Source organism: Pteronotus mesoamericanus, unplaced genomic scaffold (assembly GCF_021234165.1).
Source record: "Pteronotus mesoamericanus isolate MK-2021 breed Mesoamerican mustached bat unplaced genomic scaffold, CSHL_Meso_final contig_75, whole genome shotgun sequence".
NCBI lineage: Eukaryota > Metazoa > Chordata > Mammalia > Chiroptera > Mormoopidae > Pteronotus > Pteronotus mesoamericanus.
This window is the reverse complement of record NW_026555249.1, coordinates 10,514,938-10,541,309: the sequence shown is the minus strand read 5'-3', so window position 1 is coordinate 10,541,309 and position 26,372 is coordinate 10,514,938. Positions and strand designations below refer to the sequence as shown.

The 26,372-nt window shown below is 44.2% G+C and overlaps 1 protein-coding gene across 1 annotated transcript in view; it reads left to right on the top strand.

Annotated features, from left to right (window-relative positions):
• The window catches only part of PLCXD3 (phosphatidylinositol specific phospholipase C X domain containing 3), a 144,704-nt gene that overhangs the window by 78,059 nt on the left and 40,273 nt on the right, over positions 1–26,372 (top strand). Inside the window, exon 2 of the mRNA XM_054583976.1 lies at positions 11,971–12,679. Within this exon, the coding sequence (XP_054439951.1) occupies positions 11,971–12,679 (709 nt within the window). The remainder of the gene's footprint in view (positions 1–11,970; positions 12,680–26,372) is intronic.

The window sequence follows — 26,372 nt, the reverse complement described above, 5'->3', positions numbered from 1 at the left end:
AGCCAATATTTGCTGAGAACCTACTTTGTTCCAGGCAATTAGTGCTCAGAATTAATAATGTAGAATAATAATTAATAGTGATAATAAAAGCTAATATTTTTCAAGTATTTTCTGTGATCTTTGTCTAGTGGTTATTATTGATTTTATTTTATTATCTTCATGTGGAGATGGAATTTACAGATGAGGGTGTTGAAGTTTATTTCACACAGCAAATATTTATTGAGCATCTTTTATATGCCAATCACTGTGCCTTTTGTTGGGGGTACAGTAGTGAGCAAGAAGGATTTGATTCTTATTCTTATGGAACTTAAAATCTAGTGAGGAAAGATCGACAATAAGCAAACAAGCAATTAAATAGAATGAAACTTAGAGCTCACAATACATACTATGAAGAAAATAAAACTTGATCACGTGATAGGGATTGACAGGCAGCTGGGAGGGTGGGATGAATTAGATTCTTTAGATAAAGGAATGTTTACTTAAGAAGGTGACATTCAAGCTGAGATTTGAATGAAAAGGTGCCAGCCGTGCAAACAACTGGGGGCAGAGCACTGCTGGCCGTGGGGATAGCAGGCGCAAGGGCTCCGTAGGAATGAGCTCGGTGTATCTGTTAAGCAGAAAGAAGCCTGGTGTAGCTGGAGCCCAGCACGTGAGGGCGAGCACTCCACCTTGAGCAGCCTAGGACTCTGGGCCTCATGCTACTAAAGGCTCCACTAGTTCGACTTCCTTCAAGCTCATTGAACGTCTTCACGGGCAGTTAATGGGGGAAGAACCAGACAGTCTGCTGTGCAAATCAGATTATTCTGTGTCCTACTAGATAAAGAGCAATTCTCTCTTAGGTCTACACTTGTCCTTTCCCTCTTGGGTTGCCCAGGCCTTTAGGAAGTGGAGGCAGAGCAGAATATCAGGAGGAGTGTGGTTTTCTTCTGGTTCTTTCCCAGATTACTCACCAACAGACGTGCCCTTTTGGGTTCCTCTCTAGGTTCCACTAAAAGAGTGGAGGCCAACTTGCTGACAAAATGTGCCATTTTCTCCCTAATTTTTGCCACGTTTTCTTCATGGGCACTATCTTTCATTTTTCTTATTTAGTCATCCTTGATTCATTCTCTCTCTGACTCACTGCATCTGGTAGAGTGGTCATTATGAATCTGGAAATGCGGGCATTTGAAAAACCCTCTAGAGATCTATATGCACGTTAACATTAAAAAAGTATAAACTTAATGATTGCATGTGTTTGGGGTCTTATTCCCATTCTTTAGGTTTGATTATTAATTATCTCTAGAAGATTGTATTCAGCTCAGGACTGCACTACTGTTTTACTGAAAGCTATCATACGGTTTATCATAACATCACACTTTATAATGGTGGTTTTTCTTGTCTATTTCTCTCTACTGTAATATGAACTCCACAAGGACAGAGCCTAGATGAGTCTTGTGTACTATTTTATTTCCATATCCTTGACCCAGTGCATGGCATATAATAGATACTCAATAAATATCTACCAAACGCTTAATACCACAGAGAAAGAGATGAGGCATAAGAAATATTGATAGAAGGAACCCACCTTTCCTTTCCTCACCATTAGTGTTGCTCTCTCAACCTCTCTGACCCCACCTCTTCTCAGCCACATACATGTCTCCCATCACAGTGCCCTGCACACAGTAGGTGCTCCACTTATTGAATATTAAATAACAGCTAGATAAATCTTGCCCCCACAAAACTTGGTCCACACAGAAGCTTCTGGAGTAGAGATGGAGATCAATGAATAAAAGATACCTATCTGGATGGTTTCATGTTAACCTGAAAGATTTACCTTGAGCGCTTGTCAGCACACGTGAAAGCAATTTTGAAGTAAAAATCAAGAGATTAGTAGGAACAAGTGCCAAAGCCACATGTTTGTTGAGTCTCAGGCAAAATCAGAAGCAGTGCTTCCTGGGTGATTGTTTTCAGTTGCTACAAGTTTTGGAACAGCTTCAGAGGAGAGCGGCACGGTGAGAAGTGTGTGAGAGGTGGTTACAGGTGTGAGACCTGTGTGACTCGCAGGTAGAGAGGGCGACTCAGCGTGCGTGGTTTCTATCTCTGGAAATTACTCGATCTTCCTCTCTGGTTTCCACCAGAGCAGGCTTTCTTAGCCTTGCTACTTCGGACATTTGGACCAGTTGCTCCGCTGTGGGAGCGGCTGCACTGCAGGGTGTTCAGCAGCATCCCTGGCCTCTACCCCCCGGACACCAGCGACCGCCCCCTTCTCTGCTGACAGCACAGACTGTGTCCACCCGATGGCAGGTACCCCCTGGGGCCGAATCACCACTGGTTCAGTACCACCGCTCTAGGGAAGCCGCTGGATCTATTGCTCTTTCTAATTACCTCACAAATATTGCTGATGGACCAGCTTTCCTCTTAAAATCATCCTCTTTTGGATATAGATGCTTACCAGCCCCAGAACCTTTTGTTTTTGGAAGCTGTGCTCCCCAGGGTCATGTTGCCAGGCTTAGAGGGTTGTGAGCTGTTGTCACTGGCTCAGCGGCACAGTGTGCACAACCTTGGACCCCAGGTGGCGGGGCCGGGAAGGGCCAGGCGATGCGATGCCGCAGAGGAGAGGGAGAGGGCAGGGGAGCTGCACTTGACAGCAACGTGGGGCTTCTCTGTTTCTTGGGATTGCTTTTAATTACTTTTCTGGCATCCGTATTCATAGTCCTTGAAAAGAAATTCATATGAGAAGGCGGCTTCGTAGTCCCACCCGGGGCAACAGTGGGGGGTCTTTCTCTCCTGCCCTTTGACGGGAACACGGCTGCTCTTTGACTGTGTGCGGTCAGTTTACCCATTGGGCTGAGGAGTCCACTCAGCAAGTTTAAAGGAACTGTGATGAACATGGAGCTTCGCTGCTCCTGGGAGGCATCGATGTAATTGGGCTTCTCAAATTTAGTCTCTGGGACCCCTGTGAGGCACAGGAGACTGAAGTAAGGAAGCCAGCCGCTCTCCTTGGCTCGTGGGCTCTGGCGCGTGCCCAGGGAGGAGGCTTTCCACAATGTAAAAGATACAGACTTACCCAAAGAGAAATCACACTGTGACTCTTTTAATTTTTCCTTCACAAAAGGACTGATGTCAGTGCTCTGTGAGATAGATTTGGTTTAATTTAATATTTGAAAATGTATTTTATATACATTTTTATGTCAAATGAAGTATACATATTACAAGTGTGTCATTTTTAACAATCTGTTCAATTCTAGAGGTATTTTTGGCTTGTGATACATATTATGTGTTATCTCTGATGAGACAAATTTTCTTGTATGGTCCATGAAGACCTGGTCATGCACTGGGAGACTGAGGCAAGATTATGTGCTGGGAATAAGGTTTCGTTTTTGTCTCTAAAAAATTCTAATAGCTGATCAGTTTGGTCAATGGGGTGAACAAAAATTAGTAATAGTAACTGTATATTGTCATAGAAGAACAAAGTAATTAAATTAGATAGAACTGATTGACTTCCAAACTAAATAAAAGCAATTTGATAAGTCATTTCAAAGAGTTTGTGGGGCCAAAACCAGAGTGCCTGGAAGTACTTCAGTGGTCCCCCCAGAAAACCAGGCCACTGACAATGGAATGGAAAAGAAGTAGGCGTATCTGAGAGAGCATTTGGGAATCAATAAAATGGGACTTTCAGACTGATGGACTGTGAGGTCTGAGAGGCAGGTAAGAGCTGAAGCCGCACCCAAGGATGAGATAGGAGGTCAATGTGATAAGTATGCTAGAGGTGCGTGACGGGGAGAAGGCACTCGTGTCCCACTGGGACATCTGAAGTTTAAGATTCTCATGGAGCAATGACATTTGCCCCCTGGTGTGCGGACAGGGTCTGGAATGCAAGAGAGATTAGACGATATCAACTTACGATTCATCTATTATAGGCATGAGGCCACAGAAATGGACGAGGTCATCCAAGGGAAAAGCGTGGAGCAAGCTGACGTCTTGACTAGCACTTCAGATAAGACCTTCATTTACAAATTGAAAGGACAACAAGAGCCAGTGGAGGGACAATAACAGAGCAGAAAAATAGAAGGGTCATGTTCCAAAAGCCAAAAGAGGACAACAGTTCAAGGCGGTAGCAGAGCAGTATCAAATGTTCCAGAAAGGCTGAGTGGGGTTCACCCATTTATTTCTTCAGCAGCATTAACTAAATGCCTACCACGTTCTGTGCTAGGATTTTGGAATGGGGTCGGAGAAGTGGCTGACTGGGTTTTCTTTAGTAGTGATCAATGGTACTCTATAGAGAATGTATATGACTTGCCACAGTGGCTTAAAGAGGGAACCAAGGTTAGGGAGAGGGAGCTAGTCTGTGCAGACTAATTTTCTGAGAAATTTGGAAGGAAATGGTAAAGAAGTGGGCCAATAATTGTCTAATCTGTAAGGATAATTTTTAGTAGAAATAGTTATTTCACTTTCATGGCAATCCCATGTGAACTATTTTGACCCATTGGCTAGAATCAAATATTTTTATATTAATAAAGATGGATGCAGTCGTGGACACAGGAGATTATACAACATAGTTTTTTTCTTTTTAGGAAGCCGACAACCTATATAAAAATCAAGTGTATATATATGGAGATTGCAGGTGGAGAGCTAGATATAAAGACAGAAAAAATTCATGAACGAGTATTAGTAACAATGTCTAATAACAACTACTAGTTGATGAGGGGGAGCTGCGGGCCAGAAGAATGTGAATTCAGGGAAAAGAAAGACTCCAGGAGTAAAAACAAAAAGCTTTGCCATAGAGGAGGGAATGTGGGGGGTCGTAAAAGAAGACTAGCATGAGGTCTTCCATAAAGAGAAGGCGAGAGGGTGAAGCTCCAGAACTTTGTGTCTTCCCGCAGGAAGAGAAGAGAGTGCCACCTGCCAATCGCCCACCTGAGAGGAGGGGCCTCAGAAACAAACCCTTCCTGTTCAGTCTTCTCTTGGTTCACTGATGGAAGGGACATGTGCTCCCCACTCCTGTGATGCCGGCCCTGGTATCACAAAAGGTACATCATCAAATATGCAGGAAACCTGTTACCAGGAAGCAAGAGTCGTAAAAACCTCCGCATTGTGCCAAATCATGGTGACAGAAGAGGCGAGGAAAGGGAGGCAAGGGGTGCCCGACACAAGCAAGCCGAGTGCTCGCAGAAGCAGGGAGGGGCAGTTCTTATTCTGATGGGGTCAGAGCCTGAAGTCTAAGGTCAGGATAGAGATATTGGAATTGCACACTCGGGGGCACATCAAACCTTAGCCTATGGGCCTTTTCCTTCTGAAGGTTCACAGATGAAATTGACTTGATGCATTTTCTTTGATGTTTATCAAACCCATAATTTTGTAGAATTTGAAATGGAACTATAGCCAGACTAAGAGACCAACCAGAAGTTCCTCCCAAAATGATTTCATAGATAATACTGGCATGATCCTGAATGGAAGACGGTTAGCACTTGGTATACGACACAGGTCAATTTTCCTAACACGGCAGCAGTGTTTCGTTGCTGTTCCAAACAACAAGAAATGGGATAATTTTGATTGTTCCTTATTTGCTAAATCATAGAGAAATAACAGATACAAATCTCGTTTTCAAGGAACATTTACAAACCTAAATTCTGCAATTTAGATCCTTGTTGTTCCTGCCCTCCCTTTTACGTGAGCTTGTACAGCCATATAGGATGTGATTCCAGCTGACCCGGTGGCTGTGGACAGGATTCAGACCCTCAAGGCCTCTTGGGCTGAAGGCCTCAGGTCCTGGCTCACTGGTGACGGGAGGCCATTCCCAGTTCTTTGTCACCTGGGCCTCTCCACCATGGCACTGTGCTTTGTCAAAGCCAGCAAGGCAGAGTAGCGAGCTGGAAGTCACAGTGGTTTGTTACCTAATCGCCGAAGCGGTGTCCCATGGTGTCTGTGTTATTTAATTCATTGGAAGCAAGTCACTAGTTTGGGCCCACACCCCAGGTGGGATGGGACCGCCAGGAGGGCAGATTGTCGGGGTCCATCCGAGATGTATGCTTGCCGCCTGAGCGAGGGAATAATTTAGCGGGCTGAAAGGAAATCAATGAAAGAGCCTGTTTCTTTTTTTTTTCCTTTTTAAATTTTGTCTTCTGGTTTATTCTCTATTGCTTTTCCAAATGTTTATTGTGGTGCAAGAGACTGATTTTATTATTTTTCTTTTTTTGTTTTATTTTATTGATTATGCTCTTACAGATGTCCTGATTTTCCCCCCTTAGCTCCCCTCCACCCAGCACCCCGCTCCCTCAGGCAGTCCCCCCACCATTGTTCGTGTCCATGGGTCATCTGTACAAGTTCTGTGGCTGCTCCATTTCCTACACTGTGCTTTACAGCCCCGCGGCTATTCTGTAACTACCTATTTGTCCTTCTTAATCCCCTCACCTCTTCATTCATTACCCTACACCCTCCTCCCATCTGGCAGCTGTCAAACTGCTCTCTATATCCATGGTTCTGTGTCTGTTTTTGTCTGCTTAGGTTTTTTATTCAATTGTTGATAGATGTGTATTTATCGCCATTGAATTGTTCATAGTTTTGATCTTCTTATTTCTTAAATAAGTCCCTTTAACATTTCAGATAATAATGGTTTGGTGATGATGAACTCCTTTAGTTTTTTTTTTTTTTTTGTGTCTGGGAAGCTCTTTAACTGCTCTTTGATTCTAAGTGATAGCTTTGCTGGGTAGAGTAATCTCGTCTGTAGGTGCTTGCTTTTCGTCAGTTTGAATACTTCTTGCCAATCCCTTCTAGCCTGCAAAGTTTCTTTTGAGAATTCAGCTAACAGTCTTACGGGAACTCCTCTGTAGATAATTAACTGCTTTTCTCTAGCTGCTTTTAAGATTATCTCTTTATCTTTAACCTTTGGCATTATAATTATGATATGCTTTGGAGAGGGCCTGTTTGCATCGGTCTTGTTTGGGACTCTCTGTGGTTCCTGGATTTGCATGTCTATTTCCTTCATCAAATTAGGTAAGTTTTTTTCCATTATTTTTTCAAATAGATTTACGATTTCTTGCTCTTCCTCTTCTCCTTCTGGCACCCTTATCATGTGAGTGTTGGACTTCTTGAAGTTATCCCAGAGGCTGCTTATATTATCCTCATTTTTTTTGGATTATTTTTTCTGTTTGTTCTGATTGGTTTTTTTTTTTTTTTGCTTCCTTATGTTCCAAATCATTAATCTGATTCTCATCTTCATCCACTGTACTATAAATTGTTCTTTATTTCAATTAGTGTATCCTTCATTTTTGACTGGAAATTTTTTATGGGGTTGAGAGCCTCACTAAATTCTTTAGCATCCTTATAACCAGGGTTTTGAACTTTGCATCTGATAGATTGTTTTCTCCATTTTGTTTAGCTATTTTTCTGGAGTTTTGATCTATCCTTTCATTTGAGCCATGTTTATTTGTCTTCTCATTTTGGCAGCCTCCCTGTATTTGTTTCTATGTATTAGGTAGAGCTGCTATGACTCCATGTCTTGATAGTGTGGCCTAATGTAATAGGTGTCCTGTAAGGTCCAGTGGCACTGCCTCCCCTATCACCCAAGCTGGATACTCAAGGTATGTCCTTTGTGTGGGTCGAGTAAACCCTCCTCTTGTAGTGAGCCTTGGTTGTTGTTGGCAAACCAATGGGAGGGATTTACCCAGGCCAGTCAGCTGCAAGGACTGTCTGTGACCACTTACCATCAACCTCCACTCTCCTTGGAGGATCAGCTGTGCAGGGGCAGGGTAGTGGTGCTATGATGTGGTCTGTAGCTGTCCACCGGGTGCACTGGCCCTGGGATTTCCTGGGCAGTACAGGCCAAGGTCAGCCCCAACCTGCATTTTGCCTGACACAACCCTGCCTGAGCTACGAAGCAATCTGAGGTGGCTGCTACATGTGCTGGGCTTGAAGATTTCCCAGGAGAAGCCAAGCTGTGAATCTAGGCTGACTGCTGCTAGTGCCAAGCCTGGGGCTCACTGAGGCCAGCTGTTGCTTGTGTGAGAGGATCTAGCAAGTTTTGCAGTATGAGCGAGACCAGCCATTCATGTGGAAAACCAGCTTTGGTAGGACCATAAGCTGGGTGAGGCAGAGTCTTGGGGGATCTCTAAGGTGGGTCAAACAGTGTTAGCCTTGTTGATGGAGTCTCAGACATGGTACTAGCTTACTGTCTTTGTGGCTTTGTTGGGGGGAGGGTTTAGAAAAGGGACAATGGTCTCTGCCCATCCCAATGCCAGACACTTTGGTTTCTCCCAATATGCCACTGGTGTCTTTCATGCTGCTACCCTAGTGCTGGAGCTCAGAGGGAGTGAGTCTGAGAAGGTGAGACTGTGTGTGGGTTCTTTAAGAGGAACTGCTTGGGGCTCCAGAAGTTTCTTCCACCGACTCAATCCCCACTGGTTTGGGCAGCCAGAAGTTGTGGGGACTTTTCTTCCTGGCTCTGGAACCCTAGGCTGGGGGGCCTGGTGTGTGGCTGGGACTCCTTGTTCCTGAGCTATCCCTTCTGAATTTTTATGTACCACACATGGGTATGGGACCAGCCCATTCTGCACCTGCACCAGACTCCTCCAGTCTGGATGGATGTAGTTTCTTCACCTCCATAGCTGCCAGACTTCTATTCAACTCAATTTCTGACGGTTTTGGTGATGGTTATTCTATATTTTAGTTGTAATTTTTTTGTGGTTGTGTGAAGAAGTGAACCATGTCTGCCTACACCGCCATCTTGACTGGAAGAAAAAAGTGCCTGTTTCTAGGAAATGAAAGAAAATAACCTCTTCCATTCCCTTCAGATTCAGATTCAGAGCCAAAACAGATGAATTTGATTGTGCTGGGTTCCTAATGGGACTGGTCATCTCTGTTTGGAGTAGAGGTGCAAGCTCAAAGTTGAGAGGCTCAGTTCAGAATCAGGGGAGCAACATTAAACATCAGATCCAAGGTATGAGTTTGGGATAGACAAGAGAAGGATAAGAGGTCAGGAGCCCAGGAATACTCAACCAGTGCAGAAGCAAACTATTAGACCGGATAAGTCAGAGGTTGTGAGTGTAGCAAAAAAAAAAAAAAAAATCTCAGTGAAAGACAAATACTTATAAGAGGAATCTAATGAACAAAATAAATTAACAAACAAGATAGAACCACAGGCATGGAAACATGGAACAGACTGAGAGTGGTGTATGGAGGGGAGGGAATAATGGTGGGAAGAAAGGAAAGGGACAAGTTCAAGAACAGGTATGAATGACCCATGGACCCCAGGCCACAGGGTGGGAGGGGCGGAGGAGGGCAAAGCGGGGGAGTTGGGACCACTGTAACAGAATAACGATGAAAAGTCTTTAGGAAAAGAATAAAATAAAAATTCTAAAGAACAACAACAAAAAAATAATCTTAGCTCTCTCTTGCTGGTGGGCAGGGCTGCCTTGCCTGGTTTTAAAGATACTGGGCAGGGACAGATTTTTTCCCTCAGTTTTGTGAAAGGTCATAAAGTACTATATTTTTGTTTTAAGTTCAAACAAATAGAAAACTTAATGGTTTAGTAAAAATGTTGAAATTGGGGAGGAAGAACTATTCCAAATGAAATGAAAAATCATGGAAATATTATTTTGCCAACATTAGATATGTATTTTCTTTCAAAATACAGAGACAGTGTTTTGCATCAATTGATGATTTAATTTTCCTATCCAAATGCCATTTGCCTGTGGCGCCTCCTTCTGCCTCGGGTGCTGGGCATGCGCCTCAGAGCCACCTAGCTTAGAACAGGTGCTGGTGGGGCTGCTGACGTCTCCTCCTTCTGACCGTTGGCTGCTTTCACTTTCAGTTTTGACACTACCTTATTTTACCTTAATAACATTTTCTGTAAATGTTAACAAATAATCTAGAAACTATAATGTCCTTTTACAGGATTTTCAAAAATGATGAATTTCCTAGACTTAAAAAAAATTGCCATATAACCATAGGATGGGATGGTGAAATTAAAGTCATATTGAAAACAAAGACCCATTTGTTTCTGAAAAAAAGAAAGCTAGTCATATTTAAGTCCCTTTCAGCTTGCTTCCAATGACGTCTTCTTCTAGATTACAGAAGTAACCAATTACTCTCATCCACCTTTTCCCGTATACCTGGAAGTTAACTTAATTTTTTTTTAAATTATAAATTAGCTCTTGTTTTGAGTGTTTATTTATTTACAACTATTTTAATCCTAGATTACTTAATTATAACTCTTCTTAAACTCACCTATGTATTTAAAACATACTCTCCCTGTATATCCAGCCATAGTACAGATTGTTTTGTTTCTCAATTTACATTAGCAATTGACTGGATAGCAATTATTGAATCAATATACAGCAGTTTCAATCCCTATCAAATGTTGCCAGTGCCAGATCCAAACTGCCAGTTCTGCAGATTTAGAAAGTGCTCACATTTTCTTCCCATAGAATCTACTAAAGATAACTATATCAGACAGTTCCAGATTAAATTAAACACGCCATTCTGTATTTTTGGGTTATCTTTCATTGTTTGGAAAAAATCATAATTCTGAGGAGTTATCTGTTCCAAATCTTAAACGTTATGATTTGCAAGGCATCAAAGTATTTTTCAAAATATTTTCTCTAACAACCTACTGTGCTGCCTGAAACCCATATTCTTATGATTTCTATGGGCCATTTAATGCTAGACATATAGACGTAGATACAGATGATAGTTAGATATGGATATATACAAGTAGAGGTAAATATAGATTCAGGTAAATATGGAGTGTAGACGTTGATAAATATTGCATCAGTGAAAAAAAAAACCGCTTCCAAAAGCTTGTTAGACAAAAGCCATGCGGTGATAGACGATAAACTTAGAGGGCTGTGGGTGGGTTTTTGTGTGCATGTGTGTGCATATGTGTGTGCGTGTGTGCGTGTGGGCGGAGGGAGTAAAGACCCCGGAAGAGGCGCACCCCAAGGAATGTCAATCAGGAGTGGGGCGCCGAGGTGGCAGGGAGCCTGAGGGACAGGTGGAGAATGACAGCATCTGCCCTTTCCGATGCATGGAAAGTCCAGGGTTCATTAATTTAATTTTACCTGTTTAGTCAGTCATGCCCAAGAATTAAAGGAGGCGTTAAAAAATAAAATAAAATTTGAAATAATTTATCTTTATTGGGTCCAATAATGTTTTAAATGGCGTTCTGTACTTACAGGTAAGCCATGCACATGTTCATGGCTACATTTATGGAGTTTTAATATTTGTAACTGCGAAAAATAAACAGCTTGTCCTCGTTCTTCCTAGGAAGAAATTCTTTTAAATTTGGAAGCCAACTCCAGAAAGAGATGTTGAGAGGAAATATCTGTGAAGAAAATGGCCAATTAGTTAATTTTTTCAATGCTCTCACGTGTGTTAACTTGTAGCCTTACCTAGGTTGACAAGTGCCCAAGTGCACGTTCAGAAATAATGTTAAATATCTCAGCATTGGACTGTCCTTTTTCCTTATTTCCCTTTTCTTCTACCCTGTGACCTCTTGTGTTTTCCAAAGTATATGAGTTAACAGGTCTCATACTGATCATCTGCCTGTGAAAAGGCCTGCTTCTTTTTTTTTTTTTTTTTTTTTTTTAATCGAAACCTTTCAGGATTCAAATCAACCCAAAATGAAGAACAGGGGCAACATTATAGACAAAGTATTTAGGAACTGGTGGGTGCCCTTAGATCCTATTTTTGAAGGGTCACTGTATGGAAAACCAATCCAAAAAAAATACATTAAATTGTTTATAGAAGTAAAAGATGATCATTTGAATTTTAAAGCACTATCAGAAGGAATTTTTATCACTTTACAACTAATTTACTCACTGTACTATGCCAGGCTATAAAAAGAACCTTCTTAAAATATGAGGATGAACTTGGTAAATATTGCCTAGTATTTCCTTTGGCTCCTTTCAGGGAGCAATGCAGACATTGCAAGAGGGAAGTTGGGGAGCACAAGGGACTGAAATGTAACCACCCTGTGCCTTGTCATTCTTCTAGGATCTCACGATTCCTTCAGTTTCTACATTGACGAAGCTTCTCCAGTTGGCCCTGAACAGCCAGAAACTGTCCAGAATTTTGTCTCTGTTTTTGGAACTGTGGCCAAAAAGCTGATGCGGAAATGGTTAGCCACTCAGACGATGAACTTCACGGGTCAGCTAGGGGCTGGGATCCGTTATTTCGATCTTCGAATTTCCACCAAGCCCAGAGACCCCGACAATGAACTCTACTTTGCTCATGGCTTGTTTAGCGCCAAAGTCAATGAGGGCCTTGAGGAAATCAATGCGTTCCTCACAGATCACCATAAGGAGGTAGTGTTCTTGGACTTCAACCATTTTTATGGGATGCAGAAATATCACCATGAAAAATTGGTCCAGATGCTGAAAGACATTTATGGCAATAAAATGTGCCCGGCGATTTTCGCACAGGAAGTCAGTCTCAAGTACCTGTGGGAGAAGGACTACCAAGTGCTGGTCTTCTACCACAGCCCCGTGGCTCTGGAGGTGCCCTTCCTCTGGCCTGGGCAGATGATGCCCGCCCCCTGGGCCAACACCACAGACCCGGAAAAACTGATTCAGTTCCTGCAGGCGTCCATCACGGAGAGAAGAAAGAAGGGCTCGTTTTTTATATCTCAGGTGGTGCTGACCCCCAAAGCTAGCACTGTGGTGAAAGGGGTGGCCAGTGGCCTCAGAGAAACAATCACAGAAAGGTGAGTGCCTTTAAAACATTGCTGGGTCGGGGGAGGTTAAACATATGAGCCCGCATTCATGGATCCTGTGGGTGCTAGAGCTAAAATTCATACTCATGTCTATTAGTTTCCCAGGGCTGCCATGACAAAGCACCACAAACTAAGTGGCTTAAAATGAAAGATAGTTATTGTCTGTGAGGTCCAGAAGTTGGAATTCTGAAATCAAGGTGTCAGCAGGTTTAATTCCCTCTGAGGGCTTTGAGGGGCAGTCTTTTCCATACCTCTCCCCTCCCTTCTGGGGACAGTTGGCCATCCTTGGTGTTCCTTGGCTTGTAGGTGCGTCACTTCAGTCTCGGCCTCCGTTTTCACCTGGCGTTCTTTCCGGGTGTCTCTCTTCCCTTCTCCTCAGGATGCCAGTCATACTGTGTTAACGTCTACTCCAATGCTCTCATCTTCACTTGCTTACATCTGCAAACACCCTGTTTCCAAATAAGGCTACACGTACAAGTTTGTGGAATTAGGACTTCAGTATATCTTTATAGGACAAAGATCAACCCATGGCACCGTGTGTTTTGACTCCATGTCCAGTTCTCTTTTCATAGCACACTTTTCACACTTGTGCAGCAATCTATAGATTACAAAGCCCTTTCTCTATTGTTTGCAGAGTCTTTTTACATATTTAGTTACATTGGATCTATATAACAGCCCTGGGAAGTAGATACTCTCTTACTGATAAAAATTGAGGTTCATAGAAGAAGTAGGTTTTGTTTAAGCTCACTTGGACAATGAGTGATGAAACAAAGCCTCAAGCCATATTCTATGCCTTTACACTACACCATAAGCAAGGATCGGCTTCCAGAGAGTGGGCTTCCCATTGTCAAGTCCAGCTGGGCATGTGAAGTATAATTATACCTGCAATCACCAAAGATCTCTGTGGCTCTTTCCCATGAGTGCGATTGAACATGAAAACGTGTATATATTATTTATTCTTTTGACTTAAAGTATGAAACAATGCAAATAGCATCTGAAGATAAAAGACAAGTTCTATCAGAACTTTTATCTTTAACTTTGATACTTTGAATTATGGTAAGGGGACAAAGCACAAATGCTTTGCTTGGACTCAAGGTCATTGTAGGAAAAGACTAGAAGATGAGGAGAAAAGATTTGTAGGTGAATATAGTCCATGTGGCCTTACAGCACAGCATGTAGGGTGGGAATTTGTGGGAGTTGAGGCTTGTAGTGGGGCAGAAACACACTTGCAAGAACACTTCTAGCCAAGCGGCAGGGAACTTGATCCTGTGAGCAAGGGGAAGGCACTCGTAGAATGATTTAATCAGGTCTGCCTTTAGATCAGTAACTGGCACAGCTTGGAGGGTGGACATGGAGAGAGGGAGCAGGTAGGAGGTGCTTAGAACTGTTTGAGCGAAGTAATGCAAGCTAAACCGAGGAAGTGAGTAAAGGGCAAGGCAGTTTATGCAAACAGCAATATTAGGATGATTCAGTAGCTATTAAGCTATGTGGTGTGAACCGGAGGAAAGATCTGAGGACAAGATTTCTTCCCGAGAAGCAGCAGGGGTGATAAAGACATCCACAGAGGCAGGAAACAAAGACATGGGGATTGGAGGAGGACCTTGGGAAGATATTGTCAAGGTCGCTAGATTGAAAATGCTGGTAAGGCATTCGAGTTTATGTGGCCAGTTGACCGTAGGAATACAGGCCAGCTCCTTTGGCGGTTATTGGCACTTTTTTGGCAGTCAAAGTCACGAGACATTGCAGTGGAAAGTTTCCTCCATAGAAAATCCTAACTTCCTTCTGTTATTCAGATATTAACTTGGCCCTCCCTGTTTCTTAAGATCTAATTAAGTCTCCTAACCCTTCACTGGGCACCCTACGCAAGTATAAGACCTTCCCTGAGATTTCTTACATCCATGTGGTATGAGTTCCTGCTGCCTCTGGGATACATACATCATATTATGCATTGCTTGTCCCACGTGGCGTTTCCATATCCCGCTCTGTGTAACCTGAGTCATGCAACTTGCTTCTCACCTAAATTCCATGTGGTTCTGAGATTTTACTGAGGACCCAAGGAGACTGGGGATGATTTAGCATCTGAACAATGCAGATAATTTAAAATTGAATTTTAGACTTGTTTGTAATTACATATCTTCAGCCTAGATGACCTTCCCCTGACCGCATCTATACGACTTTTCTTCCCAGCTCCCATTCCTTCACCTCCTTCTCCTTCTCTTTTTCTCATCTCTTTTCTTCCCCTACCCTACATGGCCTTGAAGACCCCAAACTCTTCCCTAAGTTATGACACCAAACTCTTCACCTCTTTCCTGGCCCCACGCCTTCGCTCAGCTAGTCTCACCAAAGTTTTCGGTAGAATACAAAGGCTTTGAGCACCTTTTTGTACTAAAGTTAATTGTCCTAGCAAATAACAACTTACCACTTCTCTTATACACTTAAAAATGAGGGAGTTATATTATATACACATAAGAATGTGTTGTTTTCAACATTACCCCATAGGGCTCCCAGATTTTGAGGAATCCCTGAGGGTTCACCAGAGGAGGAAAAGAGGCAGGCGGGGCTTGGGGAGCAGCCAGCTCCCACTTCCTCCATTCTCTCTAAACCTGGAAGGGAAGCAGCAGCTTTTCTAATGTTTGCAGACTGAGCATGAAAGGGGTGTTCCTGGGCCCCTCCGGCTTCACTTTGTTGCTCTTAGAAAACACACCTTTTCATACAACATGCCTGCTTTGCACTTGACTAAGAGCCAAACCCTGATTTTACCGGTGTAGGGAATAGCCTTTGGGAAGTTAAGGAAAATCTACCTAAGGAATAAACAACTCTCACTTTTCTCTCTTAATGGCATTTCATGAAGTTTAGGACTTTGCAAGTTATAAGATGAACTGCTTTTTGGTTATATGTGCTCTAGTACAATGCTAAGGATGATCTGAGGGGGAAATATCAAATAAGTTAGGAGAGTACGTGAAATGTTTCTATGTGTTATAGCCACACAGTTCTCCCGAGATTCACAATTCGTATTAGCATATAAAAGGCACTAACAAGGGTTTTAGTGGTGAATCTTGTTTAATGATAACTAATGCAGTATTTTCTAAACACTTATTCTTTTTTGAGGCCACACTTATTAACAGCCCATGAAACCTATTTTTAAAAACTGCCTTAGCCATCAGCTCAAACTCAGAACTTCTCACTTGCCTCTGGCTTTTATGACTGGAATAATAGAGCTGTATCATTGAAAAGAGAAAGAGAAGTGGGTGAGGAAAGAATTTAAAAAATAGAAACAAAGAGTTTATACAGGAAGAATCAACTTTTTTTCTGTCCAGGGTTATAAAAAATACTTGCAACTGTATGTAGACACAGCCATGATACTTGTGCTGTAAGTGTTCTCAACGGAGTTCAGCCTCAGAAAAACTAGAAAGACCTCTTTTTAAACCAGTCGCAAAGCCTCTGGGGTTAATGTGAAACTCGGAGGTTTGGTTTTGTCTTGTTTTCCTGCATTTCAGCTTTCTGGAGGGGGCCTCTAGGGGGAAGTCATTGTCAGCAGTTGGTGGCATGGCGCCTTGCGAGGTGACTGTCATACCTCAGGCAGTCAGTGAATGAACCCTTGACTCCCCAGGAACACATCCCCTCACTTTCCCCCTCAAGTGAAAACGCCTGCGAGGAGACTCTGCCTCCTGGGGCTGCACTAAGCCGCTCGCTCCAGAATCCCACGTGAGCACCGCAAGATGTGACGGCCTCCCCTCGGCCACTGACGGGAACCTCACGAGGCTCCATTAAGACCTTTCTGGGCCCTAAGTATTTTCATCTGCGAAACTGAGAGTTTGAACTAGATTATCACCCAGATCCTTTTCAGTGTCTAATTCCTACAATTCTAAGATCCTATATTTGGTTAGTCTCTCTAAAAACTTTTTATGGATGTCTAATTTTTGGGTTGACAAAACTCTGAGCACCTGCGTTTGGAAAACTGTGTTTGAAGGTATGGGCAGCTCTCAGGGAAATGAGATTTCGGTAGCACAGCTTTCAGCCTGGCCACTGGTTCCTGAGCCTGCAGATGCGTTTCCTATAGTGTAGCAATGCCAAGAGACGCAGATTTTATTTCCTAAAGGCCTATTTTTAATTTATTTGTCAAACACCAGCTTTTGCACCTCACCCCCATGGAATTCACACATTCTTAAAAAGAAGGTGTGCAACTTGAGTCAAGTTTTTCCCTGCTTTGTGGAAGTTTATTAAATTATAGATTTTTTTAGTTTGAAAAAAATTGTCAGACCACCTGCCAGAATTTTTAAGGAGCAATGCGTTTTTGCAAGTAAATTGGCGTTGAATTAATTCAGACAATATTTATATAGGCAAACAGTTTAGATGATAGTGATGATTAACAACAATAAGCTATTTCAAGTACTCTCTACCTGTTCAGCTATGCTAACTGCTTTGTAAGCATTGATTGGCTTAATATTCACAAAACTTCCCCCAGATAGGATAGCCACACCATCATAAATGAAAGAATGGAGCCTTAGAAAGTTAAGCAACTTACCCACAGAGCAGAGTTAAGAAAATGTGGATTCAAGATTTATATCCAGTTTGCTCCATTTTTTGTGTTTATTCATAAAACAGACACATCTGGATGCCTACTCTTCTCACGACGCAGTACACAGTGTGTGACTTCAGATACAGAGTCCCAAAGCCAGTGTCCTACTCTAGCTTTCTGCTGCCTATGAGAATCCAAAGTGGTGACTGGACAAGTGTTTTCCTCTCATTATATGGCAACACCTTGATGACATTGGCAGAGTATTTAGGTGGAGGGTTCAATTTAGTACAAGCAGCACCTGTGAGCAAAGCTCTGCAGTAAGTGCGTGCTGTGAGCACAACAAAATCAGTAGGATGCCCCTGTTCTCAACAAGCATCAAGGAGGTTTGAGAAAACAAGACCAGCCCTGGCTGGCTTGCCTCAGTGGATCGAGTGCCGGCCTGTGAACCAAAACATCACAGGTTCAATTCCCAGTCAGGGCACATGCCTAGGTTGTGGGCCAGGTCCCCAGATAGGGGTGTGTGAGAGGCAACCAATTAATGTACTCAGTGCACATCGATGTTTCTCTCACTCTCTTTCTCCCTCCCTTCTGATCTCTCTAAAATAAATAAATAAAATCTTAAAAAAAAAAAAAAAAAAAAGGACAAGATCATACCTGACCTAAAAATGGGAGGATTAAAGACCAAGGCCTATGGTGACTTACAGGAGACAGATATCTGGAAAGATCTTGGTCTGCTCTGAAGAAAGGACAGGATTGTGACTGGCAGAGATCGATGGGGATGGCTTCCCAGACTGAGGGAACAAGGGAAAAACACAGAGGCAGGAAATCTTGGGGAACATAAATCAGGCCTGGCCGGAGCAGAGCGAGATGTAAAGGAACATGAGAGGTGAGCGCTGGAAAGGCAAAGGGAAAGATCATGCAGGGTTTTAAATGTAACCTGGGGGCTCCTAGCTTAATCCCATCTGTGTTAGGAAGGTATTGAAGTGGCTGTATCAGAAGTGGACCTCAGGGAGTGAGATGAAATAAATTATACAGATGGAACAAGGGGAGAAGATACTGAAGGTAACTCACCAGTCCAGGGTTGGAAACAGAGAGAAGTGGTTGGGAGGAGAGAAAAGAAAAAGATGCTGACCTTTCGGCACTACTGACCGAGTCCTGGGGATACCATGCACCGTGTCGTTCTGTGTGAATGACGTCCCTTGGAGCTGGACATGCTGTAGCCCGACCCACTTCCTCTCATGATTATGGCATGGCCTTGGAGGCAAGGCAGAATTTCCAGGATGTGGTTGGCTGTTAATAAGCACCAGTACGACCCAGGTGGGGGAAGGGAGGCACCCACGCTTGCTGAGCTCACATTACCAGGCACTGTGCTTTATAGGCACTATATTCATTTAATCCTCCTGCAGCCTCACACGGTAGGTATTGGGTCTGTTTGACTCCATGTCTCATGCTTGTTCTGCAAATTAGGGAAAATTTGCATTTCTGAGAAGTGGGTGCACATAACCCATTATCTGTCATCTTTGGGGGCGAAGTCACTTTAGGGATTTGGGCAGGTCAGTGCGCTGGAGTTGGGGTGGGCAAGGCTGTGAGGAGAGCAGCTGTGAAGTTTAGGGCCTTGTCTCAAGAAAGCAAACGAAGGTGGGACGGTGGCAGGGGCCCCCAGGCCTGCACTGCCACAGAATAGTAGAAAGGGAGGGAACTTAGAGGTGACCGGGTTCAGTTCTCCTTGCCTTCTGCTTGCTGCCCAATTAACTGTTTTCCATTGAGTACGAGACACGGGCCAGAGGAATGCTAAGCAATCACCCATATCCCAGAGCTAACTGGCAGCAAAAATGGGATGAAAATCCAGGTCTCCTGGCTTGAGACAGAATTCTGCCCCCCACACGCCAGGGAAGGATGAGGACAGGGGTGGACAGGAAGACTGGCAGGGGTGCGGGGGGCAGAAAACATCAGGTGCGGGGACCAACATGGAAGGCGAGCTGGCCTCAGTCTGCACCGTGCACGATGTGATGGGGTACCTGGGGCTCTGGCTGAGGGTCAGAGGTCGGACCTGAGTTTAGGCCATCCTTCTGTGGCCTCTCTTTCTTTCTGCCTCACAAATGCAATGGACTCTATTTTTCTCATCGGAACACACCCCAGCTCCCCGCAACACCCCAAACAACACTTCTGCTGCCCAATGTACCCGTCATCGCCTGGGCCCAGCAGGGGTGGGGCTGGTGTCTCGGAAGTCATCTGCCTGCAGTCTCAGTGATCCCAGCAGCTGTAGGGAGCCAGGAGAAATGTCGCTGAGAGATGGGTTGAAAGATTACACGGTGACGTGAGAGCACGTCTCCGTGAAGGGTAGCTTTCTGCCTCTGTCCCCCAGGCCCTGTCCCCAAATAAGTGAGCGCACTAGAGCAGCCGATGGTGCACCAGTCTATTCAGCTATCCAGTGAAATTGGAGGCTGTCTCCTTAAGTTCTGTATGCCTTCAGAGAGAGGCTATCAAGGACACCATGGAAAACCAGCATTAGAATAATCACTGTTTACAAGAAGCTTTCACCTTAAGATTTGTTTCTTCCACATATATTTATTGGAGGCCTCATGTGTTCAATAGGTGTTATTTCCAATTTGCAATTTAAGACGCTGCCAATCAGAAGGGCTTAAGAAGTGTGTTCAGGTGGTGCTATGAGCCAGTGCTGGGAGAAATTCAGAATCTAGGTTTCTGAACTTCTGGAAAGAGGAGCCTGGCTTGGAAATTGAAAGAACGCTCCAGAAAGTAACCTTTTTCCTAGCCCGAGGCTTGGCCAACTGGAAAGAGCTCATAGAGGGTTTGTTAAAATGTGAATTTCTGAACAATGCTCCCCAGAGCTTCCAATTCAGGCTTCCGTGGCTCAAAGTTTTTCATTTCCAACAGACGGCAGGTGGCCTCACCTTGAGCACCGTTGCTCATGTCTGCAGTCCTCAACCGACCCACCAACAGATGAACTTGTCTTTCAGAAATCTGGAGAGTGTCAGCCTCAAGATTTATCAGTTCCTTCCTTACCCCTGAAATCTGTTTCCTTAAATTTTTCCTTAATCTGAGCTATGACTCCTTTACCCACGGGCCCTGCCAGATTTAAGCTCAAGTTTGCTTGCGTTATTGCTAAGGTAGGTCTGCTCATCACTGATTTCCAGAAAAATGGTCCTCAGCCATTCTCTGCCATGCATCGTCCTGTGGCTGGGCTCTGGGATTGCCGCGCTGCGGAAGCGTGAGCAAAGGCTGCCGGGGTGGGCGTCTTCTCTCCCTGCGCTCTGAAGCCCATTCCCACGGAAGAAGCTTTAGCAACTTCCAGCCTCAGTATCTTCCACCAAAACCAGTGGACTTTGCAGTACTTTGCAACCCACCTGCTTTCCTAGGCCTGGTTTCCAACAGTGAAAAAGAAGATTCCACAGCAACTTCCAACCACGAGGCCTTGTGACAGAGGACTGGCGTCAGCCTGGGTCCTGCTGGGGTCGGCGAGAGGGAGGGCTGTCTGTACCTCCCTCTGTTGTAACAACTTCTGACCCAAGAATTTTTGAAACAATCGTGCACATACAAGCTTGCTCTCTCCTTCGTTCTGCTGATGTTGTAAGATTAAAGGCAAATCCGGGCAGGCACCTTTTATTGCCTGTGTCAGGAGAGCTGAAGACTAGAGAGAGTTTGAAGCTGTTGGGAAGTCAAACACCCATTCAGTGCCTGCTGAGTGTGAGTGTGTGTGTGTGTGTATGTGTCGGGGGGGGGGGGGGGAGAGAATACATATATTTTTCTGAAAAGCATGGCATAGGCTAGAGTTTACCCATTTTAGTGATCCTCTCTGGGTGTCGGTTTTCTTATGCAGAATTTACTGGGCAAATTGAATTTAATGTCTGAGAAGGACCTAGCCTAGTCTGTAGCTGGCACTCACAGAAAGCTAAGAGCAGGCGGGTTGATTGGGTGGGGGAGTGGGGGTGGTCAGAGGGAATAAAGGTGGAGAGTCCATGTAACAGGGATGTTTAGTCAGTCAGGTCATGACTGGGGACATCAGCCGGCAAATGAAGGGACAGGGCGGGTTGTTTGGGATTGGAAACAAACCAAAATGAATTGTCCGTAGATGAGCCAATAAGAGGTGTCTGAGTCCGGAAGTAGAAGAGCAGGGACCTGGGCCGTGCAGGCCCTCGCCCGTCCGCCCCCTGCAGGCGGGGCTCCTTGGAGGGGAGGGCAAGGCTGGTCCTCCACGGACAAGGCCCCGCTCTGGGGAGACCTTCTGACCTTCCACAGGGGAGACAGAGGGCGTAAGTGTTCTGTGACTGCCGGACCACCAGACCCAAACGGATCATTGAACATGCCGAGTTTACTCCCCGTTACAGCGAGGGAGAGCCCAGATGGACCGGGGGAACCATGAGACCCCCGGGAGAGGGTGATGGAAGGAACCTCTTCCAGAACCAGGGTTTAGGTGGGTGGCTGGGGGAGGCTGGGGGAGGCTGGGGGAGGCAGAGGTCCTCTGTAGGTTGGATGCAGTCAGAAAGCGAGGGCAATTCTTTAGCCGGGTCTCTCGGAAGGTCTTATCCGTAGGGCTAGACAGAGGGTAAACTATGATGGGTAAAGAAGCCCCAGCCGTTCATTTTAGTCTAGACAGGTAAATGTTCACTCTTTTGTGGGTGATCTTGTGTTTGGCCGGGACGACAGCATCAAGCATCCTTTTCCCAATCTCACTGTCTCTCCATCTTGAGTAGCCTCGGAGGTGTTCTGGGAGGTTGCGTGTTTCCAACGGGAGAATAGCCTGGCTGTTTGTGAGGGTCAGGCCAGCTTCCGGAGGTCAGAGGTTGCTTTTTAATTTCTCGTCCCCTTTTCGGTGCAACGTGAAGGAAGATATATCATCGTTTCCATTTGGTTGGAAGCCCTGATGGGAAGTAAGCTGTCCATGTGCTTTTTCTTTGTTGTTCTTTTTCTCATTGAAACAGTCCAGGCTGTTTCCAGGCAGAAGCCCAGGCCATTGGGATAAGGAGGCAAATCAGAGAGTCACTGCGCCACTAGCCGAGGGCTTGTCTACTGAAAATGTAAACTTCCGGTTGAGCCATATCGATAATTAACTTCACATTTTTTTTCTCTGTGATCTTCCGTTTGTTTCTTCCTATCTCATTGGACAAGGGTTGGACGTCATTAACAAGCATAAAGAATTGCTGGGGATGGAGGCGGAAGGGGTTGAGGGCGCGAAAGAAATGTGAAAACACAGCACTTTGTAAAGGGACTTGTTTGTCTTTCGATATCTGCGAACATCCCAGGGTCCTTCCCAAGGTTTCACGACTCGTCGGGGCTCAGAGAAGCAGAAGGTGGTCCTGCTTCCACCCGAAGGCTTTTCTTGCCCTTTCTGTTGGGGGAGGCATATTTTTGTGGACATTGTTTCCACGGGCACCCCTGAATGCTCATTTGTGTTGGGTATACTTGTAGATGCACCTTTGAGCGACTGACCGATTGATTACCTACAGTGACTCCGACACACATAAATGCTTATTTAAGTGAGGTGTTGTAAATCCAGTCCTCTCTGTCAAGCCATAAAAAGGGCGAGGAGTTGCTTTCAGTGTGCCCCACCTGGCAACATTGTAACAAAAATCTTCCCTAGCTAACTTACACCACTCCAGACAATGACATTGCAGCTTTTCATTGTCCCTTTTCCCATTACCATTTATCCCCCTTAAGTCCTCTCCCACCCCCACACACCCTCCTCCCCCTGCACTGTGGTCTATGACGTATCCCATTCCGTTGATACAATGTTTTCTTCCCTAATATTTTCAATATAACGGGAACAATAAAGCTAGAAATATGAAATTTTCCCGGACTATCTGGCCTTAGAGGATTTCAGAAGAAAACACTCCATGTGCCGCCTGCAGACACTATTATCTGGCTTCATTGTGGAGCGCCCAGGCCGCTGCTGTGTTGCCTGGGATTGCAGCCTTTCGCTAATTAACTTATTTTAAAGTACGGAAAGTGACTAGACGGGAATAGCCAGAGACTTGCTTGTCATAATTGATTTTTATTTGCAGAAATCACAAGTATAGCTTGGATTTTTGCTTTCCAATACCCCTTCCTCTCACCCCCACGTCACTTATTTTCCTGTGGCCTCAGCTGTTAAAAGAAAAGCAGCTTCTGAGTTGTCTGTCGACTGTGACATCCCATCCTGATGGAGCGGATGTGGCAGTGAGACTGGAACGTGCGATTTCATTAGCGGATGCTAAGAGCCCAGGCTGCCCTTTGGAAATGGATGTGAGATTTGGCCTGTAGCAACTGAGTGAATTCACCGTGTAGCTGCTGCTTAACTGAATACTGAACAGAAAAGCTGTTACCAATATGACTTAGCTCAGGTTCAAAGATGAACTGGTCATGGAAATAAATAACAAGAATGCTATGGAAGATTACTCATGGAAATACATCTTTCATATATTGGGAGTTCATTTTTGAAGGATTTAATTTATATTGCCTGTTTCTCTAAATAAAATACTTGTAATAATATTTTGAATAGGTTGCCAAGCAATTTGGCTGAGTGCACAGTTCAATCTAAGGTCAGTCTGTTAACATATCATATGTGGATTCGAGGAAGACATGCTGACTCTATTGCTTTAAAAAAAGGCCTGAAAACTTAGTTTGATTCTGGTCTCAGTTTTACATTTACAGGTTAAGGGGCTATTGAATGAACTTGACTCACTGTCATTCACAAGCAAAGCAGGCTGCCATGTGCATTCCTACATGTTTTCTTATCACACCTCTGCATTAACACACAGCTCACTGCCGTGTGTGCTTACATTGCACCTGTGTGTTCAGGCAGCCCCCAGACAGGGCATGGCCACGGACCCTTGTATCTGAGAGGCTCCTGGTGCCATGAACCGTGTGAGCAGGGACATTTTGAGGTGTCTGTGACATGGGCTGTGCATATAAAGGCTGTTTAAATGATCCACCAGGTTCTGCTCCAACTTACCACTAGGCAGCCTGCTTTAAAATGAAAATGTGTATGTTTGTGTGTATGGGTGTGTGCGTGTGTTGTAAAGAGTGGAAGAAGTAATGAAAATAAATAGAAACCCTGTCTTCTCTCAGCACCTGGAAGAGGACATTGGTTTACTTCTGCTCAGGAGGAGAGTTTCGCAAGCCTTCTCTCTTATCTTCCAGTGGAGGGTAGAGGGAAAAATGCTCATACACCTCATGTGGTACTTTTGCACCTAGTTGCATGCATTTACATTCTTTTTGCTTTCTCCAGACTTTGTATTTTCATTAGTGTTTTTCTTGAGGCTGATTTCTGTGGCTGTTGCAGTTGTGAAAAGGTTTTGGTTTTTTTTTTTTTCCTTCTTTCCCAATGTTGCATGACTTATCTCTGGAATATTTGGGGGCTTTTGCTCTTCTACAATTCTTGGAAAAAATTCAGAGAGAACTTAGAGATGGTGGGGTGGAGAGGGGAAGAAAGGAACATAACCCACAGGGTGTCTAGGATGTTATTTATGTTACAACTTCAGAAAATTTTCATTTCTCTTTGTTAAAGTTGACCAAAGTAGTTTTCCCCAGGGTCCCAGCATAAGAATCTAACAACAATGAGAATGTATGAGGTCCATGCTATGGGCTTCGAGTGGGGACAGGAGAGACGTGGTGTAGTGTCTTATAAAATCTTGACTCATGATCCTTGTCCTGGGGTTTCTGAGCGATCTCTTTGGAATGTGAGATTTATATGAGGCAATTACGAATGGTACAAGACAGAATTTGCGACTGAGCAGTAACTTTCTGACCTGTAGATTTAATACAGTGGCTCCAAGGAAGGGAAGATGACAAAAGTGACTTCTCCAGTCTCTCAGGACAACAACACAGTAACATTTGCTGCCTTTCCTTTCCTCACGGCAGTGTAATGTTAGGTTCACATATCAAGAGCACGTCTACCTTCTCTACTCAAATGCAATCTACTTTGTGGTTGTCTAACCAGTGACAATTAAAAATGTTACAAAGCATCTTTCCCAAGATAGAAAATTATGCTTGGTTTTGGAAACATTTCCAGACAATCAGGTTCAGACTAGGCCAACAAGTAAGAATTCCATGGAGGTTTGATGGACCAGCCACAGACGTTCAACACTTTGTGTGCTTATTGGTGTCAGCAAAACCATTATGTGAGAGGGTTCTCTTTTGACCACACAATTCAGCAAGTTCTGAGAAAATTGGATAACTACATGTTACATGTTTTATTTCAAAAATTTGAGGTGGGGAAAAAAAATGCTTTTACACTGGACATTCTGTCCAGTGCAGTATATATGCCAGGATTTAATCCTTTATGATCAAAAGTACCTACCAAAGGAAGGACCTTCCTTCCTTTGTTGAATGAACTTCACAGCAAGGAGCTACCTCGGGGACTTCTGAAAGACACAGAGAAGCAACCGTTGGACAAGAATCCCTGGCCTTGGCACTGCTTTTTCCTCTCTTCCTTCTTAGTTTTGTAGTGAGAAGGGGCAAATGTATAGCAACATGCCAGAACGCTAGAGCAGGAAGTCCCAGCTGGTCTCGCCTCCGCTGTCTTTGAGATGTAGTAATGTGAGGTGGGACTAGCACACCACCCTGAAGAGCACACACATTTTAAGTTGCTTTCACGTTCCTGCCAAGTAGATGTCTCAGATGCCAAATGCATCTCCAGGCAACCTCTGTGACAATTTAGTATCTTTTGGTAAAACAGCCTGAGGCAATGGGAGATATTCAAGAGGCAAGATAGCATGGAAAACTTACTCTTTTATCCCCAAAGAAAAAATACAGGTAGATACTTTTACTTTTGGAAACATGAGGACACAGGGATAGTCACAGCGACATTAATGAGGGCCACTGAAGAGACAGGGAGTCAGGATTCTCGGCCTAGAACTCAGTTTCTCAACCTCAGAATAACTGATGTTTTGGACAAGATAATTTTGTTCTGGGAGCTGTCCTGTGCGTTGCAAGGTGTTGAGCATCATTCCTGGACTCTACCACATGATTCCAGCCACACATCCCCCGGCCCCAAGGCAGGACAGTCAAAAGTGATTCCAGGTTTTGCCAAATGGTCACCCCCCAGGTGTGTGCGTGAGAGAGAAAAACTCCCCCTGGTGGAAAACCGCTAGCCGAGAGCAGCCACTGCACAAAAGATCCCGTGAAAGTCACTTTTCCTGGGTCTTAATTTTTTTCTTGTTAAGCAGA